Source organism: Ursus arctos, unplaced genomic scaffold (assembly GCF_023065955.2).
Source record: "Ursus arctos isolate Adak ecotype North America unplaced genomic scaffold, UrsArc2.0 scaffold_16, whole genome shotgun sequence".
NCBI lineage: Eukaryota > Metazoa > Chordata > Mammalia > Carnivora > Ursidae > Ursus > Ursus arctos.
Window position 1 is genome coordinate 4,530,660 of NW_026622830.1, and position 27,931 is coordinate 4,558,590.

A 27,931-nucleotide genomic window follows, 5' to 3' on the forward strand; every position below is an offset into this window, starting at 1 on the left:
GAATGTGATACAGCCATATTTACTTCAGCCTCCAGGGAGTCCTAAGGGCCCAGAGACTCCCCCTGCGCCATAAGATTGGGTCCCTGAAACAAGTCACACCCACCCTATCAAAGGGGTGGGCTGCCTGGGGGCAGTGGCAGCCCTGGCTGGAGCAGGGGCCTGGGCTCCATCACGTGGGTGCCGCGTGTGGGGCCTGGGGCCAAAGATAAGGCCACGGGCACCCACGGCGCGCACTGAGCAGGGGTAGGAGGCCCAAAGGCCACCGGCCAAGGCCTCAGGGCCGCCCATGCATCCTGGAGCCTCCAGGTCATGCAGGGGCCCTGGGAGGGAGCAGAGTCTTTGGAAGCCAGCAGGGAGCTTGGTAGGTCCCTGGAAGAGCAGCCAGCCCAAGCCCCTCCCCCCCCCCAGCCCATCCTCCAGACCCTACGCTGTCTTCTAGGACAGAAGAGAGCTGTTTCTATCACCGTGACAACTAAAAATAAAAACAAACCAAAGCCTATCTTAAGGTATAATCTTCCGATTGCTTAAAATTAATCAGTGCAAAGTGAGGTAAAGAGTCTTGTGTCACGGGCCGGGGAGGGGCCGGCCTCACACGAGCCTGCGCCTCTTGGAGTCCCTCTCCACGTGCCCCTCCTGCACGTCCGCCTCGCAGCCCAGTGGGGACACCAGGTTCAGCAGAGGGTCCTCGGAGGCCCGGCCGAAGAGCGCCAGCAGGAGGGCCACGCCGAAGCCCGTGGCGCGCTCACCCTGTGGGCAAAGAGCGGGCTGGAAACCCTCTGCCAGGCGGAGCCAGACCCCCTCGGCAAGCCCATCTTCACGGGAAGGGGCTCCTGGTCCACCCCCACTTGCCCTACGGCGCCCCCCTGCTATCCGTCACACTCAGGACTAAGTGGGGGGCAGGGTGGTGGGATGGCTCCATGCGCTCTGACCCCAACCCCCAGGTCTTCTTGGGTGGGAAAGGGGGAGCTGAGGGCCCTGGGCTTCCAGCCGAGGACAGGCTGGCTGGAGAAGGGCCGCACACAGCAGACACTCTGTTTCCGGGGCAGAGGAGACCAGAGGCTGGGGGCACAGCTGGCCGGAGGTCAGGCCACAGGCAGTGTGACCCCCCTAAGCACACGCTGCTTCTGATGAGCTCAGATGCAGCCAGAGAGGGGTCTGGATGCGTGCGAGGGCAGGGGCAGCTGCGCCAGTGTGGCGGGGGGGGGGGGGGGACGAGGGCACCACGGCAGAGCCTGGACTCACGGTGTGCACCGGGGCGGCGATGTCCAGGTGGACCCAGACCCCGGGCCAGTCGAAGCCGATGTGTGAGGCGATGAAAAGGCCAGCACAGGAGCTGGGGCTGTTGTCCCTGTCCTGGGGGGACAGCAGGACACAAGGTGACCTTTCTGCTCCCGGCAGTGGGGGCGTGGGGAGGGGCTCCACCAAAGTGCGTTCAGGGCTACCTCCCCTTGGACACGAGCGGGCACCCCACGCCCTCTCGACCACACCGTCCTCGGCCACAGCCTCCCCTGGTGGCTGCAAGAAGGGGCCCCAGGGGCAGGGGGGCCCCCTGTCGGGAGACTGCACAGAGGGACCCCAAGGACCTTGCATGTGGGTTAAGGGGTCTGCCTTCACCCTGGGGCGACGGGGCAGCTGGCAAACGAGCAGACCCTGGAGCGCAAAGGGGACCCCCGGCGCCTGTCATGGTGGATGCGTTGGCGGGGAGACCAGGGAGAGACACGTCCCCGCTCTGGACGCTTCCATCCTGAGTGAGGATCTGGGACCCCACTGGGGGGGGGGAGGACCCTAGTCCACACTGCTGCTGTGTCTTGGGCTCCCTGAGGGCAGGGCTCTGCCTGCTGCGCTCCCCGCAGCATGGGCGCCGCTGGACACCTACCGCCACGGAGTTCTTCATGTCGGCCACAGCCGAGGTGAACTCGCTGAAGTGCAGCTCGGGGCAGTAGACCAGGGGGTGCACCAGGTCCCCGCACCTCCTCCCGGCCTTCACGCACGCTGCCTCCCACTCCGCACTGTTGGTGAGCACGGCGGCGTGGTACTTGCCCGTGGCAATGCCCTGGGAGGGTGGCCGGGCCGCAGCCGCAGGCAGAAGACGGGGAAGATGGAGAGGCAGCGAGAAGCAAAGAAGGGAAGAAACAAGAGTGTGAGCGTGCCACCAGGGGGACACTTCCTAAGCTGTCCAGGCGCTGGGACCCAGCCCACGGACTCTGGCACCTGCACCGCGCTGGGCACCAGGGATAAGCTCCCCAGCCTCCTGGGCCAGGCCATGATGATTCGGGGAGCGCACCAGCCCCCCGCCATCCCCGGAGTCCAGGTGGCCCACCTGAGCTCCGGTCAGAGTGGCCATGTCCAGGATGATGTCTGCACCCAGGTCCTTGCAGGCGTAGGACACACCGTCTGCCAGCACCAGCCTGCCCTCCGCGTCAGTGTTGTTTATTTCCACAGTCCTGGGGCACAGCAGAGACCCGGCTTAGGGATGGTGCTCCCTGGGGCACTGCGAGTGAGTCCCTTCGGAACTGGGGAGACTCCACTTAGAGCCCTCTTCCCTCCAGCTACCCGTCTCCGGAGGGCAGGGCCACTCCCATCCCCCTGCAGCACTGCACAGCCAGGGGCCGGAGCACAGGGCGTCGGGTCAATCCCACCCCACTGCCTTCCAGTGGGGAGCCAGGAAAGCTGCCCAGCCCCCTGTGCCTCGGTTTCTCTGTATGTAAGATGGGAGAACAGGGTTGTATGAGTAGCATAACCTGTGCCGTGCCAGCCCTTGGCCCACAATGCCAGGCACTGGGTAAATGCAAAAGGGGAAACACCTCTTGGGGTCACCCTGGGGGACAGGCACCCTTGTATGGGGAGCTGAGTGGACTCTCTTATTGTGAATCTGGGCCACCTGCTCCTCTGGCTGCTGCCCACTGGCTTCTAGGCATGTCCTTTCGTAGCTGAGAAGGAGCAGTCCAAGGGCTGACCTCAAGGGGGAAATGCAGGGAGGGCCCCCGAGTAGGGAATCGGGCGGCGGGGGCAAGGCTTCAGATGTACAAAGAACTTTAAGCCTAAAGGTTGGGAAGGGCTCATCCCACTAAGGCAGGGTGGATCCGAAGCCAGGCACCGTGAGGGAGCCCCACACCTTGTCCAGTGATGCAGCCGACCCCCCCCCACCCGGGCCCCTGGGAGCAAGCAGCCCGCTGCCCTACCTGCCTGACAGGTACCCTCCCCACGGGATGTGCCTCTGGCTGGAGCGAGCAGGGTGAAATCAGCCCCCCGGCTGACCAGCCTAGCGCTGGGAAGGAGAGGGCCCCCCGCATGTTCTAGCCTAGCGGGCGGCCGGGGAGCCGGGGTAGCCAGCCTTACTTTCCTGAGTACAGCACGTGGATGTCGTCTGGCCTCGTAGCGTTGGGACCCACAGAGTTCTCGGCCAAGCAGAACACAGCGTGGAGGCTGTCTCTGAAACCCTGGAGGGAACATGGGCAGAGGCTCCGGTTACAGGTGGCCGTGCGTGGAGGAGGGAGGCTAGGCCGGAGTCTTCCACCCCCGGGGACAGAGCCCTGAGCAGTCCTGGCGGCACCCCATCTGGGGAGTCCTGCCTCCACCAGAGCCCAACAATGCAGAAATGAGCCCAGGAGTGGGGCTGGGCTCCCAGCTTTAATCCTGGCTCAACCACATACCCAGGGCACGAGCTGGGCTGCTAGCTCAGCCCCTGTCCACAAAGCGTGGTCAGCGATCGATGTCTCTCACTGCACAAATCCGCCGAGCTCAGCACCGTTGTACAAAAGCAAGCCACACACAGGCAGCTGCACGGGGGCTGGGGGAGGTGGCTACAGAACCTGAGGTGTGGAGTCAGTTTTCTAACGCCCAAACGTGACATCTGTGCACTGAGAAATGTGCATGAAACAGGCCGAGGTGGTCTCCTTCCCACACGGGTCCTGAACCTGCCCCAGAAAACCCCAAGCAGGCCTCGCCCAGGGGGCAGTGGGAGGGGGAGTAGAGGTCCCACACCCCGTCCCTGCCCGTCCTTTGCTCCCGGACCCGCGCCCTTAGCCAGGCCATGTCTTCCCCAGGCACGGGGCCGCTCCCGCCGCCTGCGGGTTCTCACACACAGCTCTGCCAGATCCGGCCTCATCTCTGCAACACGTGCGTCTTCTATCCCTTCAGCGAAGGCGAGCACGGGCCTGCAGCACGGGCTGGAGCCGTGGCACCCGGCTGGCACGGCTTTGAGCCTGAGGCCCCCCCCAGTGCCCGGGAAAGCACCCCCTTGCTGCCTGGGGGCTCGAAGACCCCTCCGAGAGTGGCTGCGATTAAATGAACGGCGACAACCTGTGGCCTTGAAACAACAGGGTGACCCCAGGGGCTCTGAAGCTAGACGGGTGGGTGGACCTCACCAGGGCAGGAGGGGAGCCCCGACGTCTTCCCAGAGAGCCATGCCGGGTGTGGGCCCGGAGGCGAGAGGAGTTTGCAGAGCACGAGCAAGCATCACATTGTGGCAGGACAGCAGGGCGGTGAGGAGAGACCACGGTGCCCAACCTCAACCGGTCTAATGCTCCCCACCCAGACTTCGGATTCAGGAGGTCTGGGGGCTGCTGCTTCTAGTGGGGGGGTCCTGCTTGGGAAGGCCGGCTTAGAGGGTGCTGCGGGCCTTGGGCGAGTGCTTCCAAGCTCGTGTTGCAGGTATTGGGGTGCAGGAGCGAGACACACAGGGCTCGGGATCCCCGGAGGGACTGAAACACTGCAGGCAGACGAGGTTTCAGCTACGTAAGGCTTGGAGGGTCACGGCCGCCCCAGAACCAGGTGCTGCCTGCTCCCAGCAAGCCCAACGTGGCATCGCACATCCTTGCCTTCTAAAAAACGTTAGGACATCTAATTTTGAGATCATTTCAAACTTACAGAAAATGTGGCAAAAATGGTATAAATAATGCCTGGATAGCCCTGACTGACCCCTCTCCCCCGCAATGCTAACGCCTGGTGCACCCCATGTGCTGGTCTGCACTGGGGAGTCACCACTGACTTGGGGATCAGATCCAGTCTGGGTACACGGACTTAGCCATCACCTCAGTCTCCTCAATGGGACTCCTGAGGTCCTCCCACCGTCTTTGGTGACCTCACGCTTTGCTGTCTCCTGGGGCCTGCACTCCCCACCTGCACTTGGCAGGATGCCCAGAGACCTGCCATGTTCTTCCAGGGACCTCGTCTCAGAGGTGCATCGTGCACGGGGCCCCTGTCCTGGTGACGCCGCGGGGACACAGTGATCCCGCTGGGCAGAGTCCCTCTAAGTCACTCCCGGCCATGCCAGCCATTTGGCCCCCAAGGCATTTCTGCACTTGGGTTCCAGCAGCTGTTGCTCGCTCTTACGGTGCTGTCTGACCCACAGCGACTTGCTCTTTCTGTCCCTCCTCTGCGGTGGGCTCGCGGAGGTTCTCTGGAGAAACACTGCTCCCCTCCCCTACTTACTTATTCATTCAACGCTTGGTTCCTACTTATGGACGTGCAGATTCTTAGTTTACTCTGTGGGTTCTAAGCCATCACCACCATTAGTTATCGTGTGGCTCACATCAAGGCCTACAAAAATTGGAGTTAAGAGTGGAGCCTCTAGAGAAAGGACCCAAATAAATAAAATCATGAATGAAAGAGGAGAGATCACAACCAGCACTGGAGAAACACAATTATAACGACATATCATGAGCAACTAGATGCCAAGAAATTAGGCAATCTGGAAGAAAAGGACGCATTCCTAGAGACGAATAAACCACCACAACTGAAACAAGAAGAAATAGAAAACCTGAACAGACTCATAACCAGCAAGGAAACTGTATCAGTAATCAAAAATCTCTCAACACACAAGAGCCCAGGGCCAGATGGCTTCCAGGGCAATTCTACCGAACATTTAGAGAAGAATTAATACCTATTCTTCTGAAGTTGTTCCAAAAAATAGAAACGCAAGGAAAACTTCCAAACTCTTTCTATGAGGCCGGCATTACCTTGATCCCAAAATCAGATAAAGACCCCACCAAAAAGGAGAATTACAGACCCATATCCCGGATGAATATGGATGCCAAAATTCTCACCAAGATCCCAGACAGTAGGATCCAACAGTGCATTAAAAGGATTGTTCACCACGACCAAGCGGGATTTATTCCTGGGCTGCAAGGGTGGTTTAACATCTGCAAATCAATCAGTGTGATACAGCGCATGAAGAAAAGAAAGGACAAGAACCATATGGTCCTCTCAATAGATACAGAAAAAGCATCTGGGGTGCCTGGGTGGCACAGTGGTTAAGCGTCTGCCTTCAGCTCAGGGCATGATCCTGGCGTTATGGGATCGAGCCCCGCATGAGGCTCCTCCGCTAGGAGCCTGCTTCTTCCTCTCCCACTCCCCCTGCTTGTGTTCCCTCTCTCGCTGGCTGTCTCTATCCTGTCGAATAAATAAATAAAATCTTTAAAAAAAAAGAAAAAGAAAAAGCATCTGACAAAGTGCAGCATCCTTTCTTGATTAAAACTCTTCACGGTGCAGGGATGGAGGAAACACACCTCAATATCGTAAAAGCCATCTATGAAAAGCCCACAGAGCATATCAGTCTCAATGGGGAAAAACTGCAAGCTTTTCCCCTAAGGTCAGGACCATGGCAGGGATGTCTGCTATCACCACTGTTGTTCAATACAGTACTAGAAGTCCTAGCCTCAGCAGTCAGACAACACAAAGAAATAAGAGGCATCTAAATTGGTAAAGTGAAGTCGAACTCTCACTCTTTCCAGAAGATATGATGATACTTTACGTGGAAAACCCAAAAGACTCCACCCTAAAATTGTTAGAACTCATACAGGACTCCAGCAAAGTGGCAGGATATAAAAATCAATGCACAGATACCAGTTGCATTTCTATACACTGAGACAGAAAAAAGAGAAATTAAGAAGTCCATTCCATTTACAATTGTACCCAAAACCATAAGATACCTAGGAATAAACATAACCAAAGAGGTGAAGGATCTATACTCAGAAAACTATAGAATGCTCATGAAAGAAATTGAGGAAGACACAAAGAAATGGAAAAACGGTCCATGCTCATGGACTGGAAGAACAAATATTGTTAAAATGTCTGTGCCACCCAGAGCAATCTACACATTCAATGCCATCCCCATCAAAATACCATCAACTTTTTTCACAGAGCTGGAACAAATAATCCTAAAATTTGTATGGAACCAGAAAAGACCCTGAATAGCCAAAGGAATGTTGAAAAAGAAAACCAGAGCTGAGAGCGTCACAATGCCAGACTTCAAGCTCTATTACAAAGCTGTGATATCAAGACAGCGTGGTACTGGCATGAAAACAGACACATAGATCAATGGAACAGAAGAAAGAACCCAGAAACAGACTCTCAACTCTATGGTCAACTAATCTTCAACAAAGCAGGAAAGAATGTCCAATGGAAAAAAGACAGTCTCTTCAACAAATGGTGCTGGGAAAACTGGACGGTCACATGTGGAAGAATGAAACCATTTTCTTACGCCATACACAAAAATAGACTCAAAATGGATGAGAGACCTAATGTGGGACAGGAATCCATATAAATCCTAGAAAAGAACACAGGCAGCAACCTCTTCAACCTCGGCCACAGCAACTTCTTGCTAGACAGGTCTCCAAAGGCAAGGGAGACAGGCAAAAATGAACTATCGGGACTTCCTCAAGAGAAAAAGCTTCTGCACAGCAAAGGGAACAGTCATTAAAACAAAGAGGCAACACACAGAATGGGAGAAGATATTTGCAAATGTCTTATCAGATAAAGGGCTAGTATCCAAAATCTATAAAGAACTTATCAAACTCAACACCCAAAGAACAAATAATCCAATCAAGAAATGGGCAGAAGACATGAACAGACATTTCTGCGAAGAAGACATTCACATGGCCAACAGACACATGAAAAAATGCTCCATATCACTCAGCATCACTCGGCATCAGGGAAACACAAATCAAAAACCACATCGAGATACCACCTCACACTGGTCAGAATGGCTAAAATTAATAAGTCAGGAAACAACAAATGTTGGAGAGGATGTGGAGATAGGGGAACCCTCCTACACTGTTGGTGGGAATACAGGCTGGTGCAGCCACTCTGGAAAACAGCGTGGAGCTTCCTCAGAAAGTTGAAAATAGAGCTACCCTACGACCCAGCAATTGCACTACTGGGTATTTACCCCAAAAATGTAGTGATCCAAAGGGGCCCCTGCACCCCAATGTTCATAGCAGCAATGTCCACAATAACCAAACTACGGAAAGAGCCCAAATGTCCATCAACAGATGAATGGATAAAGAAGATATGGTTCATATATACAATGGAATATTACACAGCCATCAGAAAAAAATGAAATCTTGCCATTTGCAACAACGTGGATGGAACTAGAGGTATGATGCTGAGCAAAATCAGTCAGAGAAAGACAATTATCATGTGGTCTCACTCATATGTGGAATTTAAGAAACAAAGCAGAGGATCATAGGGGAAGAGAGGAAAAAATAAAACAAGATGAAATCAGAGAGGGAGACAAACCGTAAGAGACTCTTAATCACAGGAAACAAAGTGAGTGTTGCTGGAGGGGAGGGGTGGGGGATGGGCGTGAAGGAGGGCACGGGAGGTGAGGCGCGCTGGGCGCCTGGGCGTCACCTGCAACTGATGAGTCACAGACCTGTGCCTCTGAGACCAACAATACATTATATGCTAATTAACTGAATTAAAAAAACAAGGATGGGAGCCTCTAGGCCGTGACCCTGGGGGGGGGTGTAGGGGGCCCTCAGCAGCCCACAGCAGCACCCTTGGGGGTGGAGGGGGGTCCTGACAGTCCCTAGACCGCTCATGGCCACCAGCTGATGAATCAATGCTAATTGCCACGTGGCTCTCTGGGAACAGGGAGCTGGAGTCCTGAACCCTCTACCTGCTGGGGCCCTTCCCAGCCAGCCTGTCCAGATGCTGGGACAGACGCTCCGCTGGAGCAGTGACCGGTATGAAGGGAGACAATGCCAGAGTGCGGCCACGTAAGCCCTCCGGATGTCTCCCATGAGCCACCCACAAGCAGCTGTTCCCCTCAGGAAGAGCCACCCCGTGAGCACCTTATGGCCAGGCCTGTCCCCTGGGGTCCTGACAAGCTCATCTACCAAGGCAGCCAGGCTCTAGGCGGGCAGGTGGCAGGAGCCAGGCCGGCGGTGCTGAGTGAGGCCGGTGCCTCCTCGAATGCCGGCTCCTGGTTCCTCTGCGGCCAGCGAGGGGGCCAGGGCGCCTTCGGCCACGACCCTGCCTCTGGGCTCCGGCCTGACTACTGCTCACGGTGGACCGTGGCGGGGGCTCCGCTCGGGAGAGACCCCGGGGGGGCCTGCTGGGCCTGGCTCGTGGTGGTGCCAGCCCCCTCCACCTGGCCAGAAGCCCCCACGCCCACCCGCCCCCAGAGCCCTTCCCGCGTCCCGGGACGTCTGCTCCTCCCGGCAACAGGCTGGGCTTCTGACCAGCCGGACCTAGAAACTGTTTGCCAAGACCATTCCGGTTTCCTTGTAAGTCTACCTCCAGGGGCCTCGGCACAGGGAGCCCCGCGGGGAAGGAAGGTCCCACATGCAGTGAGGTGAAGGCCGGGCCCCTGAGGAGTAGCCACAAGGAGGTGGGCCGCTGCCACGGCCGTCGGGACACTGCACCTGCTGACTAAATGCTTTTTATGGCACTGGGGCTTTGGGCTCCAGAGGCCCTCACCCAAGGCCTCCCTGGAATCCTCACTTCCTCCCACTTTACAGCCTTTGGCCTCTGACGGGAGCGGAGCCTCTGGGACGAGGTGATGCCCCGGGTGAGCCCCGCAGTGCTCCTGGGGAGGAGCCCTCCACACCCCGGAGCGCTTGAGGGGCCTGTGCTTTCCTGGCTGGCCTCCTGAACACAAGATCCTTCAGCGGGCGGGTGTCCGCGACCTCCCCGGGACAGACACAGGGGGCACAGCCACAGCCAGCTGGCACCTTAAGCGGGGGCTCCCTCGCTCAGGAATCGGATTCCAGTTGTGCATGGGGGGCCCTGCTGCTTGCTGTGCTGGTGTGAACGAGCCATGTCTGCCGTACAGAGCGTGCGGGGCTGGGGGCCCCTCTGGCTCCCCAGGACACCTTTGTTCCAAGGGGTCGGCCAGGCTATTCCCAAGGCACACCCCAGTCCCCTTCTGCCTGGTCACGGCTCACAAAGGCCAGCCGGCCCCTCCCCAGGCCCCTACACGGAGAGCCCGGCCCGAGAGTGGGCAGGCCAGGCGGGAAAGCCTGCTCCTGAGGGGCCCTTCCCTTTCGGGCTCACACCGGCGCGGCTGGACACTGCAGCCTCCGTGACACCGGGTCAAGACCGCAGTCCTAGGAGCTGCCGCCGTGGCGGGGGCAGCCCAAAGCAGCTTCCCTTCCCAGAGACCTGGCAGCCGTGTGCGGCCACCCTTCCCGCCCAGACGGGCACTGCTGCACGCTAGAGGACAGCCCCTGCCCCCCGGGCCGTGACAGACCCCGGACGGCTGGTCCGTGGAGCGTGGAGACGCAGCCCTGGGTCCCCACTGGCACGCACAGCAGTCCCATGACACGGCCCATCGATAACCATTTCTTAGGGGTCGTGGTGACTCGGAGGAAGGCTATTGGGAGGGGAGCCAGGAAGGCCTGTGCCCATGAGCTTGGTCTGGGGCCCAGCACAGTGGTCACGCTCGTGCCACGTGGTTTTAGGTCAGGCTTCTTCACTGAACAAGCACTCATGGGGGGCCTGATATAGCCAGACTCCAAGTGGCCCACATGGCTAGACACACTCAAGGAAAGTCCATGTATCCAGGCAGAGGTGACACTCTCAGGAGAGGTGACACCCCCAGAAGAGGTGACACCCCCAGGAGACGTGACACCCCTAGAAGAGGTGACATTCAGGCAGAGGAGCCCTGGCGGAAGGCAGGAAACCCTGGGAGCCCAGGGGTGCCCAACGTGCCAGTGCAGAGGGGGGAGAGACACAGAGCTGCGGGGACTCAGGAGCACCGGGTGGGGACCTGGGGGAGAAAGAGGGACAGCTCATATCAGGGAGCCCTCCCCTCCGAGGACTGCAGGGGGCGGGGCCGCACTCACCTGCTTGATGGCAGCTCTGAAGGCCCCCAGGACGGCCGCAGCACCCCCGCAGTCCCTCTTCATCCCAGGCATGGTGGTCTGCAGGGGGCACAAAGGGGCACCAAGTGGAGCGTGAGTGCATGTCGGCCACGCTGGCAACAGTGCCCTGCCCCTGCCCAGTGCACAAGGGCCCCAGAGCAGCTCCCCCAGACCTGTGGAAGCCGGTGCCGTGTCCCCAGAGCACACACAGAACCCAAGAAACTCCCACTGGTCGAGTGGCTGGTCTCCAGAAGCAACGGGGCAGAACGGCCAAAGGCGATGGGCTCTTTTCGCTGGAGCAGAGCTTTGGGTTACCTGATGATCCAGAGGTGGGAGGGGAAGAGGACCCGGGGAGCTGCCTAAAGCTGCCACGCGGGCTGTGGCCTGCCTCCTCCCCTCCATGGTGTCAGCCTTCCCATTTTCCCGTTTCCCGTTCCTCAGCCCTCAGCCGACAAGTACACTCGAGACCCTCACCCTGAGCTGGGAGCTCTCGGGACACCTGACCTGCTCCCCTGCACCGCCTCTCCCAGAAGCCTGCTCCCCGAGGCCACCTGCTCTGCTGGGTCAGCAGTGCCACTGCTAAGCACCCCGGCTCTTGGGAGCCCTATGATTCCCGCTCAACACGGCGGGGGGGGGGGGGGTGCACACGGGAGCGGCCTCTCCTGGCTTCCGAAGCTCTCGGATCCCCACTGGCTTGGCAGAGGGCTGTGCCCGCGTGGATGCACGTGGTGCCTGGCTGGCGTGCTCACGGCAGACGGCCCCAGGGTGGCTGCACCCTGCAGAGGGGTGGGGCTTTGTTCTGGTTCCCATGACAGCCCCCCTCCCACGTCCCCCACTCCCTTTGCTAGCCCTCCCGCTTCTACTCGTCCCCCGCAGGCCCGGTCCCAGGGGACAGCCCCAGAGCTTTATGCCAGGCCTGTCCCCCTTCACACTGCCTTGAGGTATGAGCTCCCAGCCACACCACTGTAGCCCAGTCCCGGGGGGGCTTGCAGTAGCCACCTGCCCCCTTACGCTGCGTCCTCCCCCAGTACCGTCCATCTTCCTCCGGGCACCAGTCCCCCTCCCTCCCGCCACCACCGAGACCACCTTTCTGCAGCAGACCACCCTGCCCTGGTCACCACCTGGCCTCGGTGACACTTTTGGCCTCAGCTCTCTCCACGCCTTGACGTCACTGTCTCAAACAATCCACTCAGGTTCACGTGAACTCTTCCCCAATGTCACTGTCACATCCCTGAGCCCACCCCACCACCCGCTCTGTTGGTGTCTAATGAGGGCCGTGAGCGGCGGGGGCTCCCTCCCGCCGCTGAGGGAGCTGCGATTTTCTACAAACGGGTTGAGAGCGGTTACACATTTTTACGTTTTATAGGTTCCCAGCTCTAATTGACAAGTTCATACTTTAAATTAACAACAGGTCATCAGATGTAGGATTTGGGTTTGAAATGGATGGAGTGATTTTCTCGAACCCTTATTGGATTACACGTGCCTCGAGTTTTAATGGAAAGTATTTTTAGACATAAACCGAGCTGCTTTTACAATTAAGTTGAGTGAAAATGACCCAGCGGGCACTATTGAAAATAAGCTGTCTCTTTGACCTAATCGGCGAGAAAGCACAGGATTGTTTAAATGGGAAAACGGGGCCGCATATCTGAAATCAAACCACTCGCAAAACGGCCCACACGGAACAGCCCCAGGCGGCCAGTGAAATCGTGTCTCCCTGTCACCAGGGTGGCCTCCCCCCCGCAGACTGAGCAAACGCCCAACTGTGAATGTCACTCAGTTGACTGTGTGAGCTTTGCAGACCCCCCACGTCGCTCCTATTTTTCTGAAAGAGACGATTTCCGGAGTCACCGAAGATGTCACCTGCCTGTTTCACGGGGTCAACACTGCGCGATGCAGCTGAGCGACGGGCGGGTCGCAGCCATGGCAGGGACGGTCCCTGGACTCTCTCTCCTCTGCCCTCCAGGAAGATAAAGGGCAGCCAACCCCACCCGAGTCTCCTTGCTGAAGCAGTAGACACTCAACCGCCGAGCGCAGCTGTTTGCAAGATGCCCTGTGACGGGACGGAAGGCGCGCACACCGCACCGCTGTCCCCGGGCCGGGCGGTCGGAGCGGAAGCCGCGGATGGTGGCCTGGGGCTTGGCTCAGCCGGCCTCCATGCTCCAGAACACCGGTTTAATTCAAAGAGCAACTGACATGTGACGGGTTACTCGGACCCGGGTGTCCGGCAGACGTCTTCTTGAAGAGCAAAGCGAACCTCTCACTTCCAGGAGAACAGCTGACCGTAGCTGGTGCTGGTGGGAAAATGTGAGCTTTCAAGCAAAAAAACCACAATTTTGGGAAAAACTTGTATTTTCTGCCCCCCATGACGGCTTCCTAATACTCAGCGATTTTTAAGATGAGACGGATGGTGGTACCAAGTGTGACTTTTAAAAATATCCTGTGTTGGGCCAAAATTTGGAGTTTTCGCATAGCTCTGTGAACGATGTCTTCTGGATGACCCATGCATGCTGTCACAAAATCACGGTTTCGCAGTTCAAGGTAGGCCATAGATATTCAGTAACAGGGTGCAAAGATTCACTGACATGGTTTCTGATCCCACACCATCCCTCCCCTTTCAGAGACTCCCACTTGTCGAGTTTTGGTGTAATAACAAAGAAGAATGTCCTCAGTTATTTGTAAAGGGCACTAAACTGTTTCTCCGTTTTCCAACTACAAAGTGAGTGAGGGCAGATTTTCTTTTTATATTTCAACTCAGACAACACATCACAAGAGACTCAGGGCAGAAGCAGACACAGAATCAGAGCCATCTTCTGTCAAGGCACATGGGAGAGAGCAGCAAAATGTAAAACGACGCCACTCTTCTTGCTCATGTCCTTTCATTTTGGAAAATAGAGTTATTTTCATAAAATTATATTATTTACATTGACATGCAATGGATTTATATTGTTATTTTAAAATAAATTACTAAGTATCTTTCCCAGTCTTAATTTCTAGTAGGGTAAATATCAACAACGTCTGTTAAATATCACTCTGATTAAAAAAAAACCCCTTGGGATCAATACTTGTTACGACAGGAAGGGTCCTGAGACTAACACATTTGAGACTTGAGTGCACACTGATCCTGCTCTGCCTTTGAAGTCTCTGTAGATGGAGCAGGGACTCCTCCTGCAGGACTGGATCTGGTGCCCCCCCAGCAGAAGGACTAATTCTCAGGAGGCCCTGCTTCTCACTCGGGCCCTCCAACAGGCCAGCCTCTGCTCCCAGGAGGAAGGAGCTGGCTATTCCACCCGCCAGCACTCAGCTGCCTCCGGGACAAGAGCCAGGATCGTGGGTGAGAGGGCTGGCCAGTGCCAGGTGCAGCCAGAGGGGGCACGCTGGCTGTGGAGAGTCTGAAAACGACCATTAACCAACTAAAAGTCGGCCTGCTGTCATCAGTGGTAAAATGGTTCTCCCGAAAAATCTGTCGAAGTGAGTTCTAATCATATAGATAAAAGGTTCAAAGCCAACTATTCTAACTACTTATCCGTCCAGCAGACAGTGGAGGTGGGGCCGGTGTCTACAGTGCCTGCGATGCCACACGGTCCTGCCTCCACAGCGTACTCCGAGCAAAGCCACGGGTGCGGGGAGCCTGGGACTCCCGGCCTCCCCCAGTCTATGTGAGCCACTGGACTTGTGTTTAAAGCGTTTTTACTCCAGGGACCCGTGAGGGCCACTAAAATCAGTTTCCGAGAACTGAAGACACGGACGGCATCGCGATTTCTGGAGTTTCTTGGGAAATGGGGTTTGGGGCCGTCTCTGCCAAGCGATCCTTGCGTGAGAGCCTTCTCCTGGGTATCTGTGTCCATAGAAAGTCTTCCTAATTCAAATTAATAGTGTTTTTGGATCAACCATGAGCGCAGATGGACTGACCAATCTCTGTCCACGCAGTAAGCGTAGAGATGTGCAAAAGATCAATTTTGATAAAGTCCCTGAGCAACTGCAGAAGCGAAGGCCTTCAGACACTGGCATGCTAACACCCTTTACCACAACAGGCCAACAGGGAGGCAGAAGTTCTTTCTATCCAAAAAATCACATTAATGTGACTTCAAAGTACGGATCTCTTCTTGTTTTATGTGTACTGTAATATTTGTATATTTACTTACTCAAAGATTTTATTTTTAAGTCCTCTCTGCACAAAACATGGGGCTCACACTCACGCCCCTGACAAGAGTCACGCGCTCCATCGACTGAGCTGGTCAGGTGGCCCCGTGATATTTATTTTCATTTTTTTACTGGCATGATGAGACATATGGAATTCAAGAAAGGTGAATTCACTATTGGGGTTTGATTTTTTAAACCTTCATTCTTGGATCATTTCCTGATTAGGCCTGAAAATAATGTTGTTTACGGGAGGAGAGATGTTTAAAAGGAAAAACTAAAGAGACTGTCCACTCGGGTACCAAATGCACTAGACAGGCTAGTGGCACAATGGTAGCGTACAATCTCCCCCCGAAATAGCGCCTGATACTGGGGCTCAGGTGGGAAAGGGCCAGCGCCGCAGTGAACTGGTCCGCGTGGGCTCCATCCATGGGCCAGCGCCTCTCAGCTCCAGCAGGACGCGGCCAGGTGGGGATGGAGGGCCCGCACTGCCAGACTCCTCAGTTTACAAAAGGTCAGACAGCCAGTGTTCTGTGAAAATTTGTCCTGTTTTTTACATGTTGGTAACTAATTCAAATTATAGACCAGCCCTTGGGCCAACAGGACATATCTGTGAGCCATGCTGGCTGCCAGCTCTCGAGGTCTGCTCTGTGTGAGCTTAGCTTGTCCTCTCTCTTCTAGAGCTTTCTCTCTGGGAAGGTTGGCTCTCCTCTTCCAGGTCTCCTGGGGCACAGATTTCACACGCCTGCTCCTTCCCAGGCCTTCCGGGTCTTGGCACCGTAGAGCCCAGCCCAGGCCCAGTGCCTAGTGGTTGCTCAACCCAAGTGTGTGACATGAGCAGATGAAGACGTCCCTCCTCCTCTTCCTGGGGCCGTCTCGGCTCCCAGCGCACAGCAGGCTCAGACGTGCAGGCCATGGAGGAGGGCAGGCAGCTTAGCGGGCCACCCATAGGAGAGACTTCTGCTGCCGGGCCTCACAGGAACGCCAGCGGGCGGCTTGCTTGTGGGGCCAAACCCCTCTAGCCTTCACCGGGGGCCCGTCTCCGAGGGGGCTCGTGCAAACCACACGAAGCATTCTGTCCGTGGAAACCTTGATGGTCGTGGGGACAGTGGGTGCCACCCCACGCCCTTCTCTTCAGACAGAACCACCGATTCCTTGAACCCTGCCTCCTTGGGCTCGTTTTCCAGCCCTTTAATCATTTCTGTGGCTTTTTCTGGATCCTGTCCAGATGTTTTGTTTCCAGACCCCTGTTTGGAGTGTGGACATGAAATGTCTCCCCCTCAGTGTGGACATGAAACTGTTCCCGCCGACTCATCCTGAACCTGGCTCCCCAGAGGCACGCCCCAATGCCAAGGTCCCAGAAACCTTGCTTGCTGTCTTCTTCTGAGAGCTGATGAGGCCCCCAAGAGCCCTCCCCATCCCAGGGATCCGCCCAAGCACTGGCCGCAGCACCTCACCTTGCCTTTGATGCTGAGACCCCCAGTGTCATAGACGATCCCTTTGCCCACCCAGGCAATGGTCTGCGTGGCTCCTTCTGGGGTGTGGCTGAGGACAGCCAGTGCAGGGGGGTGGAGAGCAGCTTTGCCAACACCATAGATTCCTACAGAAAGCACAGGGAGAGGGTCAGTTGGGCTCAGGTTTAACTGAGCAGAGAACTCCCGGCAGCCCCCCAGAAACAACAGCTCTCCCCTGGTAATATCCACTGGCGTGTGAATATTTCTCCTGGAGAGTATGCAGTCCAAGCCCAAGCTCCCTGCCCCCCTCCTGCCCCCTGGCCAGCGTGGGATCGGGGAATGCAAATTAGTTCCAACGCTCTGGGACTGCAAACGAATTCTGTGCGAAGTATCGTTAGGCAAGAAAACCCGCTGAGAAAAAAAAACTGTATCATTCCCAGAAAGAAATGAACAGGGTTGCAGAATGAAATGATTTTTGGATAATGCTTCAAGGCCACTCCAGCCCACGCTCATTTCCTCCTCCCGGAGCCCTCTATGCACTCGGCACTGCACCACCCTTTCCGAGCCCGCTCCCCCCACTGCCTCGCCGTGGGGTGTACGTGCCCCGTCTTCTCAAGAAAGCCTCCTGTGGGCAGAGACCAGGCCTCAAGGCCCCCCAGTAACTGAACTGAACAATCATAAAAATCAGGACGAGAGCCGATAATGGCTGCCTGACAAACTCTCATATATCTTGTAAAACCCGCAGTAAATACCATCTCCTCTGTGAAGATTTCCCTGATGTTAGTAGCCTCTCCCTCCACTTGTCGTTGGTTTATGTGTGCTGCGGTAGGCACCTCTAGGACAGCCCCCATCGAGCCCTGCCTCTGGGACCCCCTCTCTCTCAGTGTGGACAGAACCTGGCGTCTCACTTCTGGACACAGCAGAAGTGATGAGATACCACTTCCAAGACTAGGTTACAAAAAAAGACCTTGCCTCCTCCTTGCTTGCTCACTCTTCCTCGCCCAGAAACCTTGCTTTGAGGGAAGCAGCTGCTGCTGGTGAGATGCTCGAGGAGAGGCCCACGTGACAAGGAACGGCCAGCAAGGCCCCAAGGCCTGGTGACGGCACCGTGAGTGAGACCGGCTGGGACCACATCACCGGCCCCAGTCGAGCCTTCAGATGACTGCCGACCTGATCAACATGCTGGTTTCCACCTGGGAGAGACCCTGGCCCAGGACCCAGCCCAGGCATGGCTAATTCCCCACCCACAAGACTGCATGTTGCCTTCAGCCGCCTCCTTCTGGGATCATTTGTTTGGCAGCCCTTGATAAGGAATATGGTGACCCTCCCCCAGCCAGACTGAAAGTGCCTTATCCTACTTGTCACCATACCTCCAGTGCCTAGGGGGCAGGGAGGATGGGTCTGGTCATCAGGAAGGGCCCTCTGAGGAGGTGGGTTTGACCCAAGACATTCAGGGTACGATGGCCCCGCTGTGAGAGTATTTTGGGGAAGGACTCCAGAGAAAGAGAGCCGTGACGATGAGGCCATGATGTGAACGTGGGCTGGCGTGCTCAAGGAGCGGAAAGGTCCTGCTGAGTTGGCCCAGGCAGCCAGGACAGCAGCCCTTGTGGACAGGGAGTGGGCCGGGGAACGACTTGGACACTGCAGCTTCCAGAGTCTGAATCAGCACCTCCTTTCTCCCCCAGAGATGCTCCGCTTCCCAAGGTCTTGCCTTGGGGTCGGACAAAGGCTGGCTCCTTTCAAGGGAAGCTTGGAGGCAACGCAGTGTGTGATCCACTGCCCCCCTGCCACCCCCAGCACCCAGGACCAGCCTGAGGCCACAGCCTACAAGGCCCAGCCCTACCCACCTCCAAATCCTCTTGTCTTTAGCTCCTCATCTCGGATGATCGTTGGGGTGATCCCCAGATCTTTTCCAACTTTCTTAATCTCCTGGACACGTTCATGGAAAAAACAGCACAGAGACACGTGAAGACGGCTTAAGTCAAGGCCAGGCCGAGGCTCGGGGCCAGGGATGAGCCGACGCCCGCGTGGTGGAGAAGAGCAGCTCTGAAGCCAGGGCCTCGACTCTCTCGGCTTGGAGCACGATTAAATCCAGGACAGAAGGTTCACCCTCCAAACTACAATTTCCTGCAGATCATGGCTGTGGTCCTGCAGAGAGGCCTTGAGGAGGAGGCTCTGTCCTCCCTCCACCCTCAGCTGAGTGGACAGCAGGGCTCTGTCCTCAGCAGCCCCAAGCAGTCCCAGGCAAGGTGCAGAGACTATAGGCACTGTCCTCCTCCAGCCCTGGGTATCCCCTGACTTCCTTGGGGTCTACGAACGCCTCACCCACCCTGGTCCCACCCCAGCATGACTCCCTGGGAACACGAACCTCGAGGAAGGTGTCTGTGTTCATCTCATTGCACGGAGTGTCCACGATACGGGCAGCCAGCCGCACGCCTTCCGTGGCACTTGCCAAGCACTGGGGAAAAAAACAGAGGCTGTCACTGGAGACCCAGGACCCGGTAGGAAGGGCTGTCCCTCCCTGTCCGTTCCCCCAGGGACCAAAGGCATCAGCAGCACAAGCCACCGGGGGAGGTTTTGGGGCTGCTGACAGGGCATCGAGGGGCAGGTCAGGGGGAAACAAGACTCACGCTGCCTGCTGTTGTTTCCCCCATGCCTGTGACCTACCCAGCCATCTGCAGAAAGTTCCACACGGCTCTGAACCTCATCTCTAGATTATGCAAGAATCCTTCAGCCTGGCCTTCCCACCTGGGGTCAGGGGGGTCCCCTTCCTTTCCAGGCCTCATCTGCTGCTTACTGCCCCTATCCTGGCTGCAGGCGGCCCTTGAACGCATGCTGGGCATTCCTCACTCAGGCACCTGGCAATCCCACGTCCTCCCTTGGGGGAAGTGTTGTCTTCTGCTATGCGCTCAATGTCTGCATCGCCCCTAAACACCTGTGTTGAAGCCCCCCCCCTCATGTGATGGTATCAGGAGGCCTTTGAGATGTGGTCAGGTTTACACAAGGTCAGGAGGGTGGGGCCCATGATGGGATTAGCGTCCCCATAGGAAGAGGGAAGGAGGGCACAGCCCGAAGGCCGCCAGGGAAGGTGGGTCCCTATCAGACCCCACCCTGATCTCAGACAGCCTCCAGAACTGTGAGAAATAAAGGTCTGTCGGTGAAGCCATGCCCTCTACGGCATTTTCTTGTGGCCGCCGGAGCTGACCGATACACCCCCCTTCTCTTGTCAAGATCCTAGCCATCCTTTGTGGCACTTCTTAAAGGCTGTGCCCTCCAGAAGCTTCTCTGGATCATCCCAAAGGAGGACAAGTTCTCTTTGTCCTTCCCCCCCAGGGCTCGCTGGCCCCCTTTGCGGCCCTCTGGCCGTGACGGTGGTGTGTTCTCACGCGAGCCCCGTGGGAGTGCATGATAGACTCCCTGACCTTGTGCTCCTGGCCATCCGATGCCACCCAGCTCTGGGCACGTGGTGCAGAGGGAAGCATGCACACAGACTCTGTCTCGGGCAGCTCCCACGCTGGCCCTGACGCAGGGACCTGACGCAGTCCTTGCACTCAGCCTGGCATAGGGGCGGCCCTGGAGATGGGTGTACGGGCTCAAACCCGGGAGCTGCCTGCGGCCCCACGCCGGCCGCCCTCCCCAGCCCCACCCCCACTGTCTGCAAAGAACTTCTGCCCCGCTTTTGCTTCAGTGCTGATCCCAGAAGGGCTTTGCCTTCTCTTTCGTCTCTGCCTAGCTGCTGCCCACGGCGCCTCCTGCCCCACCCCGATGCCCACCCCCACTCCCGAGCTTCGGACACGGGGCTGGCCGGCCGCGTCTCCCAGCGCACAGGGAAGAGGCAATACTGAAAGAGCAAAGCCGTGCAGGTGCAGCGGACGTGCGGACGGCACCGAGTTCATCATCACCTTCCCGGCTCCCGGTGTCAGGGAGGGCGGGCTCTGCGTCCACTGCACCAGCCCGGCCACCTCCCAGGCCCTGCTGAATCGCTCGGAGAGCTCCTGCCTTCCCGAGGTAATTAAACCCCCAAGCCTCAAAGGCAGAGACGCAGAACTTGACAGCTCAGATATGAGATGTGACTGTGTGTCCCTGCCGCCTGATGCGGGCTCTCCTCTGGGAGGCGGAGGGTCCCTGTCTGTGGGCGTCGCAGAGACCATTGCTCATCTCTGACGCAGCCTGTGGCCGCTGTCTGGGAAGTGCGTCAATGCCCTAAGACTCGTCTCTAAGGAGGCTGGGCGCTCGCCTAGCAGCCTTCCGTGGGCTCGGAGCTCCGAGGGCAGCCCAGCTGGGGGAGAGGGCACACAGCACCTGCGGGGGAGGCCGGGGGCAGCTCCCAGTGCCCCTCCGCCACCGCAGAGCCTCGTGACCTCGGAGAAGAGCTTGTGCCTCGTCGTGCCCCAGGATCGTTCATTCAGTCAGTCATTCCACCCACGTTTCTGTGAGCACCTACTGTGCGCCAGGCTCCACACTAGACTCTGGGAATTCAAAGATGTCTAAGGTACTCCAGTCCAGTAGGGAATCGCCACACCTCATTCCATGAAACACTACAGGGGAGGAGGGTATGAGGGACCACAGGGACCTGGGGGGGGGGAGAGGACCTGGGGTGGGGGTGCTGAGGTCTCCATAGTATGGAAAAGACCACACGGGGTACCTGAAGCTCCTGAGCTCACGATCCAAGACAGACGGGGAAGAAGGCTGACATATGCTGGCAGAGGTTAAGACCTGGCTCTGGCCCTTGCTGGCGTGGCCCCAGTAAGTCACCTAACGTCCCCAAGCCTCAGTCTGCTTAGCCCTATGATGGGAAGAACAACAGGTCCCACCTCCTAGGGCTGTTGAGAGGACTTAGCAGGCAGTCCGTGTCTACACAAGCTAAGAGCAGCGATGGGAAGGGGAAGCGGAGGGAAGGCATCTGGAGGCAGCAAGACCAATGAGGAGGCTGCCACAACAGCCCAGGAGAGCAATGGGGTGCAGGTGGGGGCTCCCTAAAGCAGTGGCAGTGGGCAGAGTATGTGGGGGTCAGGGATGTGGGGGTCAAGGAGACCCACCAACCCACCGGCCCTCATCACGTTAGACCCATGCTGGGACCACAGACGAGGTCCCTGCCCTCCAGAAGCTCCCATCCCAGTGTGGGGCACAGACGCTAAGCAGAGATGTGTCAGGTCAGGTGGGATGGTACTCAGTGGGCAGAGGGCCCGACTGCGAGGGAGGCCACGTCAGCCGGCTGGCGAGCTCCCCCTGGGGAAGGGATGTGGGCAGACGCCGGACTGAGACCAGGCAGGCCTGGAGCAGGAAGGACCTGGAGAGGGAAGCTGAGGAGGACAGAAAGTCAGTCCACTGTGGCCAGCGGGGAAAGAGGAGAAGGGCTTGGAGGACGTGGGGGGTCCAGGGTGCTGCTCAGGCCCGGAACTCAGAAGGACTTCCCTGCAGCCAGAGGGGTGGTCGTTGGTGCCCGATTGCGGGATGGAGTCCCCAGGCACTCCGAGAACCCAGAGAGAAGGAAGCGAGATTGGAATGTGGGAATGTTCGGGAAGGGGGATGTAGAGGGGGCAGCTGGAGGGGGCGTGGGAAGGAGGCATGACTCAGGGTGGGGCAGACCCTTCAAGGAGGGAGGACAAATGGGATGACAACACTCAAGTCCGGCAGACAGGGCCCTTAAAAACAATGTCAGAATGCGGGGTGGGAACTCGATTTTGGTGGGCTGAGGGGAAAAAGGAGTTAAGAAAGGCAAAACAATTAGACCGTGTTTTTTTCAAAGTTTGGAGATCAATGGAAGGAAAGGAAAGAAGCTGTTGCAAGATGGTAGAGACGGAAGCATGTCCTCTCCTTCTAGAGCAAAGAACCCAGGTGGAGGAGGCAGCTGGTGAGGGGTGCTGGCCCCGGAGCCATGAGGGGTGGGGTAGGAAGGACAGCGTGGGTCTGGGTGAAGGTGGGGGTGGGGAGGGTGAGGCCACGGGGTCTGGGATGCTCGCCACGGGGAAGGAACCCGCCGTTCAGCCCAGACCGGGACTCCTAACTTGGAGTCCCTCCCAGTCTTGCTGCCCTCAAAAGGATTCTTCTGAAGGTCCAGTGAAATAGCACATGTCAAAGTGCGCCACAGCGGGAAACGGGATGCACACGTGGAGAGGATTCTCAGGACTGAAAGGAGGGCGCCCGGCGTTGGGTAGGAAGGAGCTCAGTAAATGCCAGACGGCCTGAGTCCTGGCAAGGAAGCCCACCCTGAGGGAGGCGGCCAGCTGCCCGGGTTTGGAAAGGCCTCCGGGGTCTCCTCGGATATCGCTACAGCACCCCTGCCTCCGTCCTCCCCAGGGAAGGCAGAGAGCCTCCCCTTCCAGCTGCCCCAGCGCATGCGGGCCCGCGGACACAGTGCGAATATCCGGACACCCACTTGCAAAGTGGACACCTCCACTGGCCCGTTGTCTTGTCCCACCAGGAAAAACTCCACCGTCACCGTCTTCTTCTCCGTGCGCCGCGAAGCACCAGAGCGGTGGGTGAAGAGCGGGAAGGCTCGGGCCAGGGCGCAGGCAGAGGCGAAGGCGTCCGACCGCTCACAGACCATCTGTAGCACAGAGAGGCAGAGCCGTGAGCGGGGGCAGACCCGCGAGTGCGGGCAGACCCACGGGAGTGGCACCCGAGGAAGAGCTTCAGTCTGGACAGAGGAGCCCCGACAGAGCCACCATGCCGGGGCCTTCCCGGAGCCACCGTCTCACCGTGGAAGAAAACGGCGGCCACCAGATGTGGACTGCCTCCGAGGTGGGAGAGTAGGACGCAGAGGGGCGTGGGCTCAGGAAATCTGGGTCTGAGTCTCAGGTCTACCACCCAAACTGATCTGGGATAAACGGCCTAGTCTCTCGGCCTCAGTTTCCCTGTCTGTAAGCTGGGGTTACACTACCCTGGGCTGTAGCGGTGCGTCCACCTCGGAGGTCCTGCGAGCCAGGGTGCCCTGCCCGCACTGGGGCTGAGCTACGGGGACACAGGCTCCCCACAAGCGCGAGGATGGCCTTCGGCACTCACCAGAATGCACCGATGGGTTCCGGGCGGCAGGCAGGTGCGCACGAGTCGGGTGACGAAGTGGGCAGCCGAGGGGCTGTTGTGCCGGCTCACCCTGGAGGGCAGGGCGGCCACGGTGGCATAGTTCAGGTACAGGGGGCAGCTGTCCGTGGGGTTGGGGTTGAGCGTGCTTAGAGCTGCCTGCCAGAGCTGGATGGAACGGGAGACACAAGAGACAAGACACCAGACTTCAAGCAGTCCGCATGCCGGCAGCAGGGCCCTGCATGCGGACGCTCGTGAGGCTAAAAGGGCACTTCTGCAGCTTCCCGGGGCACCCACGATCCGTAATTAAGATGTGTGGCCTCTCGCTAGAGCTCAGCGTGTGTGTGTCTGCTGGCACGGTTCCACCCTTGTGGGATTAAGCCGTGGGGATTTAAAAGGCCAGGCTGGGGGCCGCTGGGCTTCAAACGCTGCGATTCCCGCACCGGGGTGGGCCCGGCCAGGTGCCACCGGGAGGGCTTCCGGGAGCGGGCGGCCGGCTCCCCCGGCAGGGCCGCGCGGCCCCTCGAAGGCAGCGCCCGGGGGGCGGCTCCCGGGGGCCCCCCCGCGCCGCCCGGGCTGGCCTCGCGCCCCTGCGGGCGCCGGGCGGGGCCTCCGGGCGGCCGCGCGGCCCGCTCACCTCCTCGGTGACCCGGGGCTGCAGCTTCCCGCGGACGTGGCTCCAGGGCACGCGGTGCAGGTGGTGCAGCTGCCCGAGCAGCAGCAGCGGCCGGCTCTGCGGGTCCGCGTCCCCGGCGCTCGCCTGGAACTGCAGCCCCACGTTCGCCATCTTCCGCCGGCCCGCGCCCCCCGCCCGGCCGCCGCCCCGCTCCGCTCGGGCTCCGCTCCGGCCCGGCCTCGGCGCCGCCCCGGCCCTGCCCGGCCGCCCGGCCCCGCCTCCCCCGCCGCTCCGGGCCGCTCGCGAGACGTGCAGGGCCCGCCCGGGGCGCGAGGGGGCGCGAGGGGGCGCCGGGCCGGCGGGGCGGAGCGGGCCGCCCCATTCCGGGCGGGCCCCGGGCCCCCGGGGCAGGCCCCGACCTGCAGGCCCGAGCTGGCAGGCCCTGAGCGGCAGCCCGGCCCCAGGCCCCGGTAGGCCCCGATCCCCGGGTTAGGCCCGAAACCCGGCAAGGCCGCAATCCCTGGGCGGGCCCCACAGCCCGGCAGGCCCCGGCCAGGCCCGCAGGCTCCAAGCCGGGGCAGGCCCCAAGCCCCACAGGTCCCTGAGTGCGTCCTGCGTTCAGAGTGAGGAAACAGCTCTCCAGACAGCCTTTCCAGGAAGGGGCCCTGGCCCCCAGCCCCCAGCCCCTGCAGACCCTGGTGGCCCTGACCTCCAGCAGGTCCTGAGCGGACCCAGGCCCAACCTGAAGTCCACCCCAGCAGCTCCCACCAGACCACAGTCTGCATGAGCCCCAAGCAGGCCCAGCTTCCAGCAGTGGTCCTGGGTGATTTCGGTGCTGGCAGGATGTGCCCTCAACCACACCCCACCCGCTTGTCAGGTTTGGCTGGGCTTGGTGATGCCTGGATCCGTGCCAGCTCCTGACTTAGACAGGGCCCTGCTGCCTGGTGTGCTGGGCAGTGTCCACAGTGCCTTCCTCCTCGTTTAATGGGTTCCTTGCCACTGATCGGGTCCCCACTATTTTGCAGGCACTGTCCTAGATGTGAGTCAGGTGTCAGGATGTGGGTTTCCACCCAGGTTACTGCTTCTGGGATGGCCAGTTAGAAACTCGAGCATCGCCTTGTCTGGTGGAGGGCCTTGCCCCCGGCCACCCCTTCCAGGAAGGGTCATAGGGCAGCAGTCTGAGCAAGCTGCCCCCTACAGCCTCGTGCCCTGCCTGGGGAGAGGGGAGGAGACAAAGAGCAAAGAGGAGGGGGCAGCACCCGAGCCACCTTCCCATGAGGAGGGAAGGCTAGTCAAGGAGGGCACCGGGACGGTGTTGGGGGCATGAAGTGGGTGGTGGAGGGGCCCTGGGTGAGGGCAGAGGGGGCACCTCGTGGACAGCGGGTATGCCCCTGGCAAGGGTCCTGGCTTCTGCTGTAACTCAGACGCGCGGTTCAGGGAGCCATGACCCAGTTGAGAAAGCCCCAACAGGACTCATTTAAAAATAAAGATCCTGCCCACATCCTGATTGCTCAAGGGCCCTTGGTACTGTCCTCTGTTACCTCTAGCTACTTCCATGTGCCACCCCTCTCATTTTGAGTTTCTTTTTCACTCTCAGCCGTAAAAAAAAAAAAAAAAAAAAAAAAAAAAAAAATAGCAGAGCCAATTCCCAAGCACGACATCCAAGGCTTTCGCAAAGCCACTGACTTCCTAGCACATCTCCCCCACTCCCTGACTGGCAACCCACCCACGAGCCACAGCTTCGTCTTCCCTGGCCGCTCTTCTGTGTTTCCCCGTCAGTTCTGAGCCCCTGGTGCGGGGTAGGTGGTTGACAACATCCCCCGGGACCGGAGAGCTTCAGCATTCTGAAGGCAGGGCTTGAGTGTCCTTTCTTCTGCAGGGCCTAGCAGAGAGCAGGTGCCAAAAAACAGTCATTGAATGAGTGAAAGGAATTCCTTCGAAAACCCACAGCTTTCCCAACATGAAAGTTGACGCTAATTGGATCTTTTTTTCCTCAAAAAATTTTTACAGCAGCTGAATGTTTTCACACATTTGTAAAGGGTACGAAGAGCACGTATGAAGATCTATCACTCTTCCCTCTGTTTGCAAATATGCTGCAGACAGGCACCGGGCACTCCGGCAGCGGGGTGAGGCCCCGGGGGATCTTCCCAGAGGGTGAGGGACGTGAGCTATGCCCCGATGGGTGAAACAGGACTTCCACAGACACACAGGGCAGGGGAAGGCATTCGGGTGGCGGGGGAGAAGCCGGGGAGGAGAGCAGCCACCCAGAGTGTCCACGGGGCTCTGAATCCCGTGGGTAAGAATGCAGGGTCCCAGAGAACAGGGAAGGAGTGGGCTGCAGGGGACTGCAAACTGGGGATTCACCCCGCAGACTTGTGCTTGCTGAGAAGGGATCCGAGATGCCTTTCAGCAAGCCGGATCTGGAAGTTTTGAGCACAGAGAGTGGGAGGGGGGAGAGAAACGGTTGGTAGAGAGATCATTCTGGAGATTCTTTCCTTTCAGAATTCTTCCATACGTAAGAATAGACCGAATAACCCCCACGACCCCAAGGAACGATGAATGGGATGACTCAGTTCAAACAGCATTTATCGAACACTTAGGATACACAAAGCAAAGGAAAATGTTCAATGCCTGTTAAAAGCAGATAATCCTGAGTTTAGTTCTAAGCACCCCTCCCCCCCACCCCTGAGTCGAAGAAATCCAAACTAAACAGAACGCTAAGGAGTGATTCCACTTCAAATGCCTGCCAATTTCCTCAAGATGTAGCTTGTGACAGACACAAATATATTCCAGAAAGTACTTTCCCCTTCACACCGCAGACTCTACAGACTTCAACATAAATAAGACAGGCAGCACTCTGTTTAGATAAATTTTTATGAAGGTATTAATCCACAGCTTAGTATATATTTCATTGTCAATGAAAAATTCACCTCAATTTAATTTTCTTTAAAAAAATGAAAATTTAAAACAACTCACCAGATCTTTCAGGCAGCCCAAGAAGTAACTCCTGGTTTTGATGCGGTGGGACTCACTCCGAATTCCATCGGGCGCTCCGACTTAGCAGGTGAGGAACAAGGCTTTCAGCTGGAAGGAATCAGAATGAAGTCCCCAGGACTTGTTAGGAAGCTTTGGGTACAGTCTGCATTCTAGAGCACATTTCTGAGATCGTATCGTGTAAGGTGGCCCTGGGTGTATGAAGTGTGCATTTATATATTAATTATGTATATATATATATTTGTTGAATATCCGTTTCTAAGACCTCCAGGCCAGGTGACGTTTGGGGATACACTGGCCGTGGGAGCAAATCCCAGCAGTAAAATTCAGCAAGCCAGTCCCTGGGAGAAAACGGAGCTTGGATTGAGCTATCTAAGGACGAGTCCTGGCATCGCAGGCAGTCCGATCCCTGACAAGGGAGTTGTCCACACAAGGGCTCACAATACGAAAGGGCATAGTCCATTTGGACTGGTCGCAAGCTCACGTGTACACAGAGTGTGCATGAGAAGTATGCTGAGCCACAGAGTTTGAACTTGACCTTGTGGGTGACAAAGCCTGTGGAAGTGCCTTGGTCAAGACGAACGTGAAATGGAGGTAGGGTTCATTCCTGGTGGACA

The 27,931-nt window shown here is 57.9% G+C and overlaps 1 protein-coding gene across 2 annotated transcripts; it reads right to left on the minus strand.

The window, feature by feature from the left end:
• On the minus strand, window positions 1-27,740 carry NPEPL1 (aminopeptidase like 1). Of its 2 annotated transcripts, XM_057312455.1 has the most exons (13): window positions 27,297-27,740; window positions 26,047-26,202; window positions 23,687-23,872; window positions 23,061-23,231; window positions 19,050-19,139; window positions 18,529-18,610; window positions 16,685-16,827; window positions 11,073-11,150; window positions 3,340-3,440; window positions 2,321-2,444; window positions 1,877-2,053; window positions 1,243-1,353; window positions 1-747 (listed from the first exon to the last, which is right to left on the minus strand). In XM_057312455.1, the coding sequence occupies exons 2-13, from the start codon at window positions 26,161-26,163 to the stop codon at window positions 589-591; spliced, it is 1,539 nt and encodes a 512-aa protein (XP_057168438.1). In that variant the 5' UTR covers window positions 26,164-26,202; window positions 27,297-27,740; the 3' UTR covers window positions 1-588. The 2 variants fall into 2 exon arrangements, with proteins under 2 accessions (XP_057168438.1, XP_048078220.1); XM_048222263.2 differs by lacking the exons at window positions 26,047-26,202; window positions 27,297-27,740 and adding an exon at window positions 24,342-24,560.
• Window positions 27,741-27,931: the final 191 nt, after the last annotated feature.

Coding starts and splice junctions, on each gene's coding strand:
- NPEPL1 (XM_048222263.2), bottom strand. CDS start 24,491: ATGGCGAACGTGGGGCTGCAGTTCCAGGCGAGCGCCGGGGACGCGGAC. Junction 18,611..19,049: donor ACACAGACACCTTCCTCGAG/GTTCGTGTTCCC, acceptor GAACGTGTCCAG/GAGATTAAGAAAGTTGGAAA. Junction 2,054..2,320: donor CCACTCTGACCGGAGCTCAG/GTGGGCCACCTG, acceptor CCACCCTCCCAG/GGCATTGCCACGGGCAAGTA.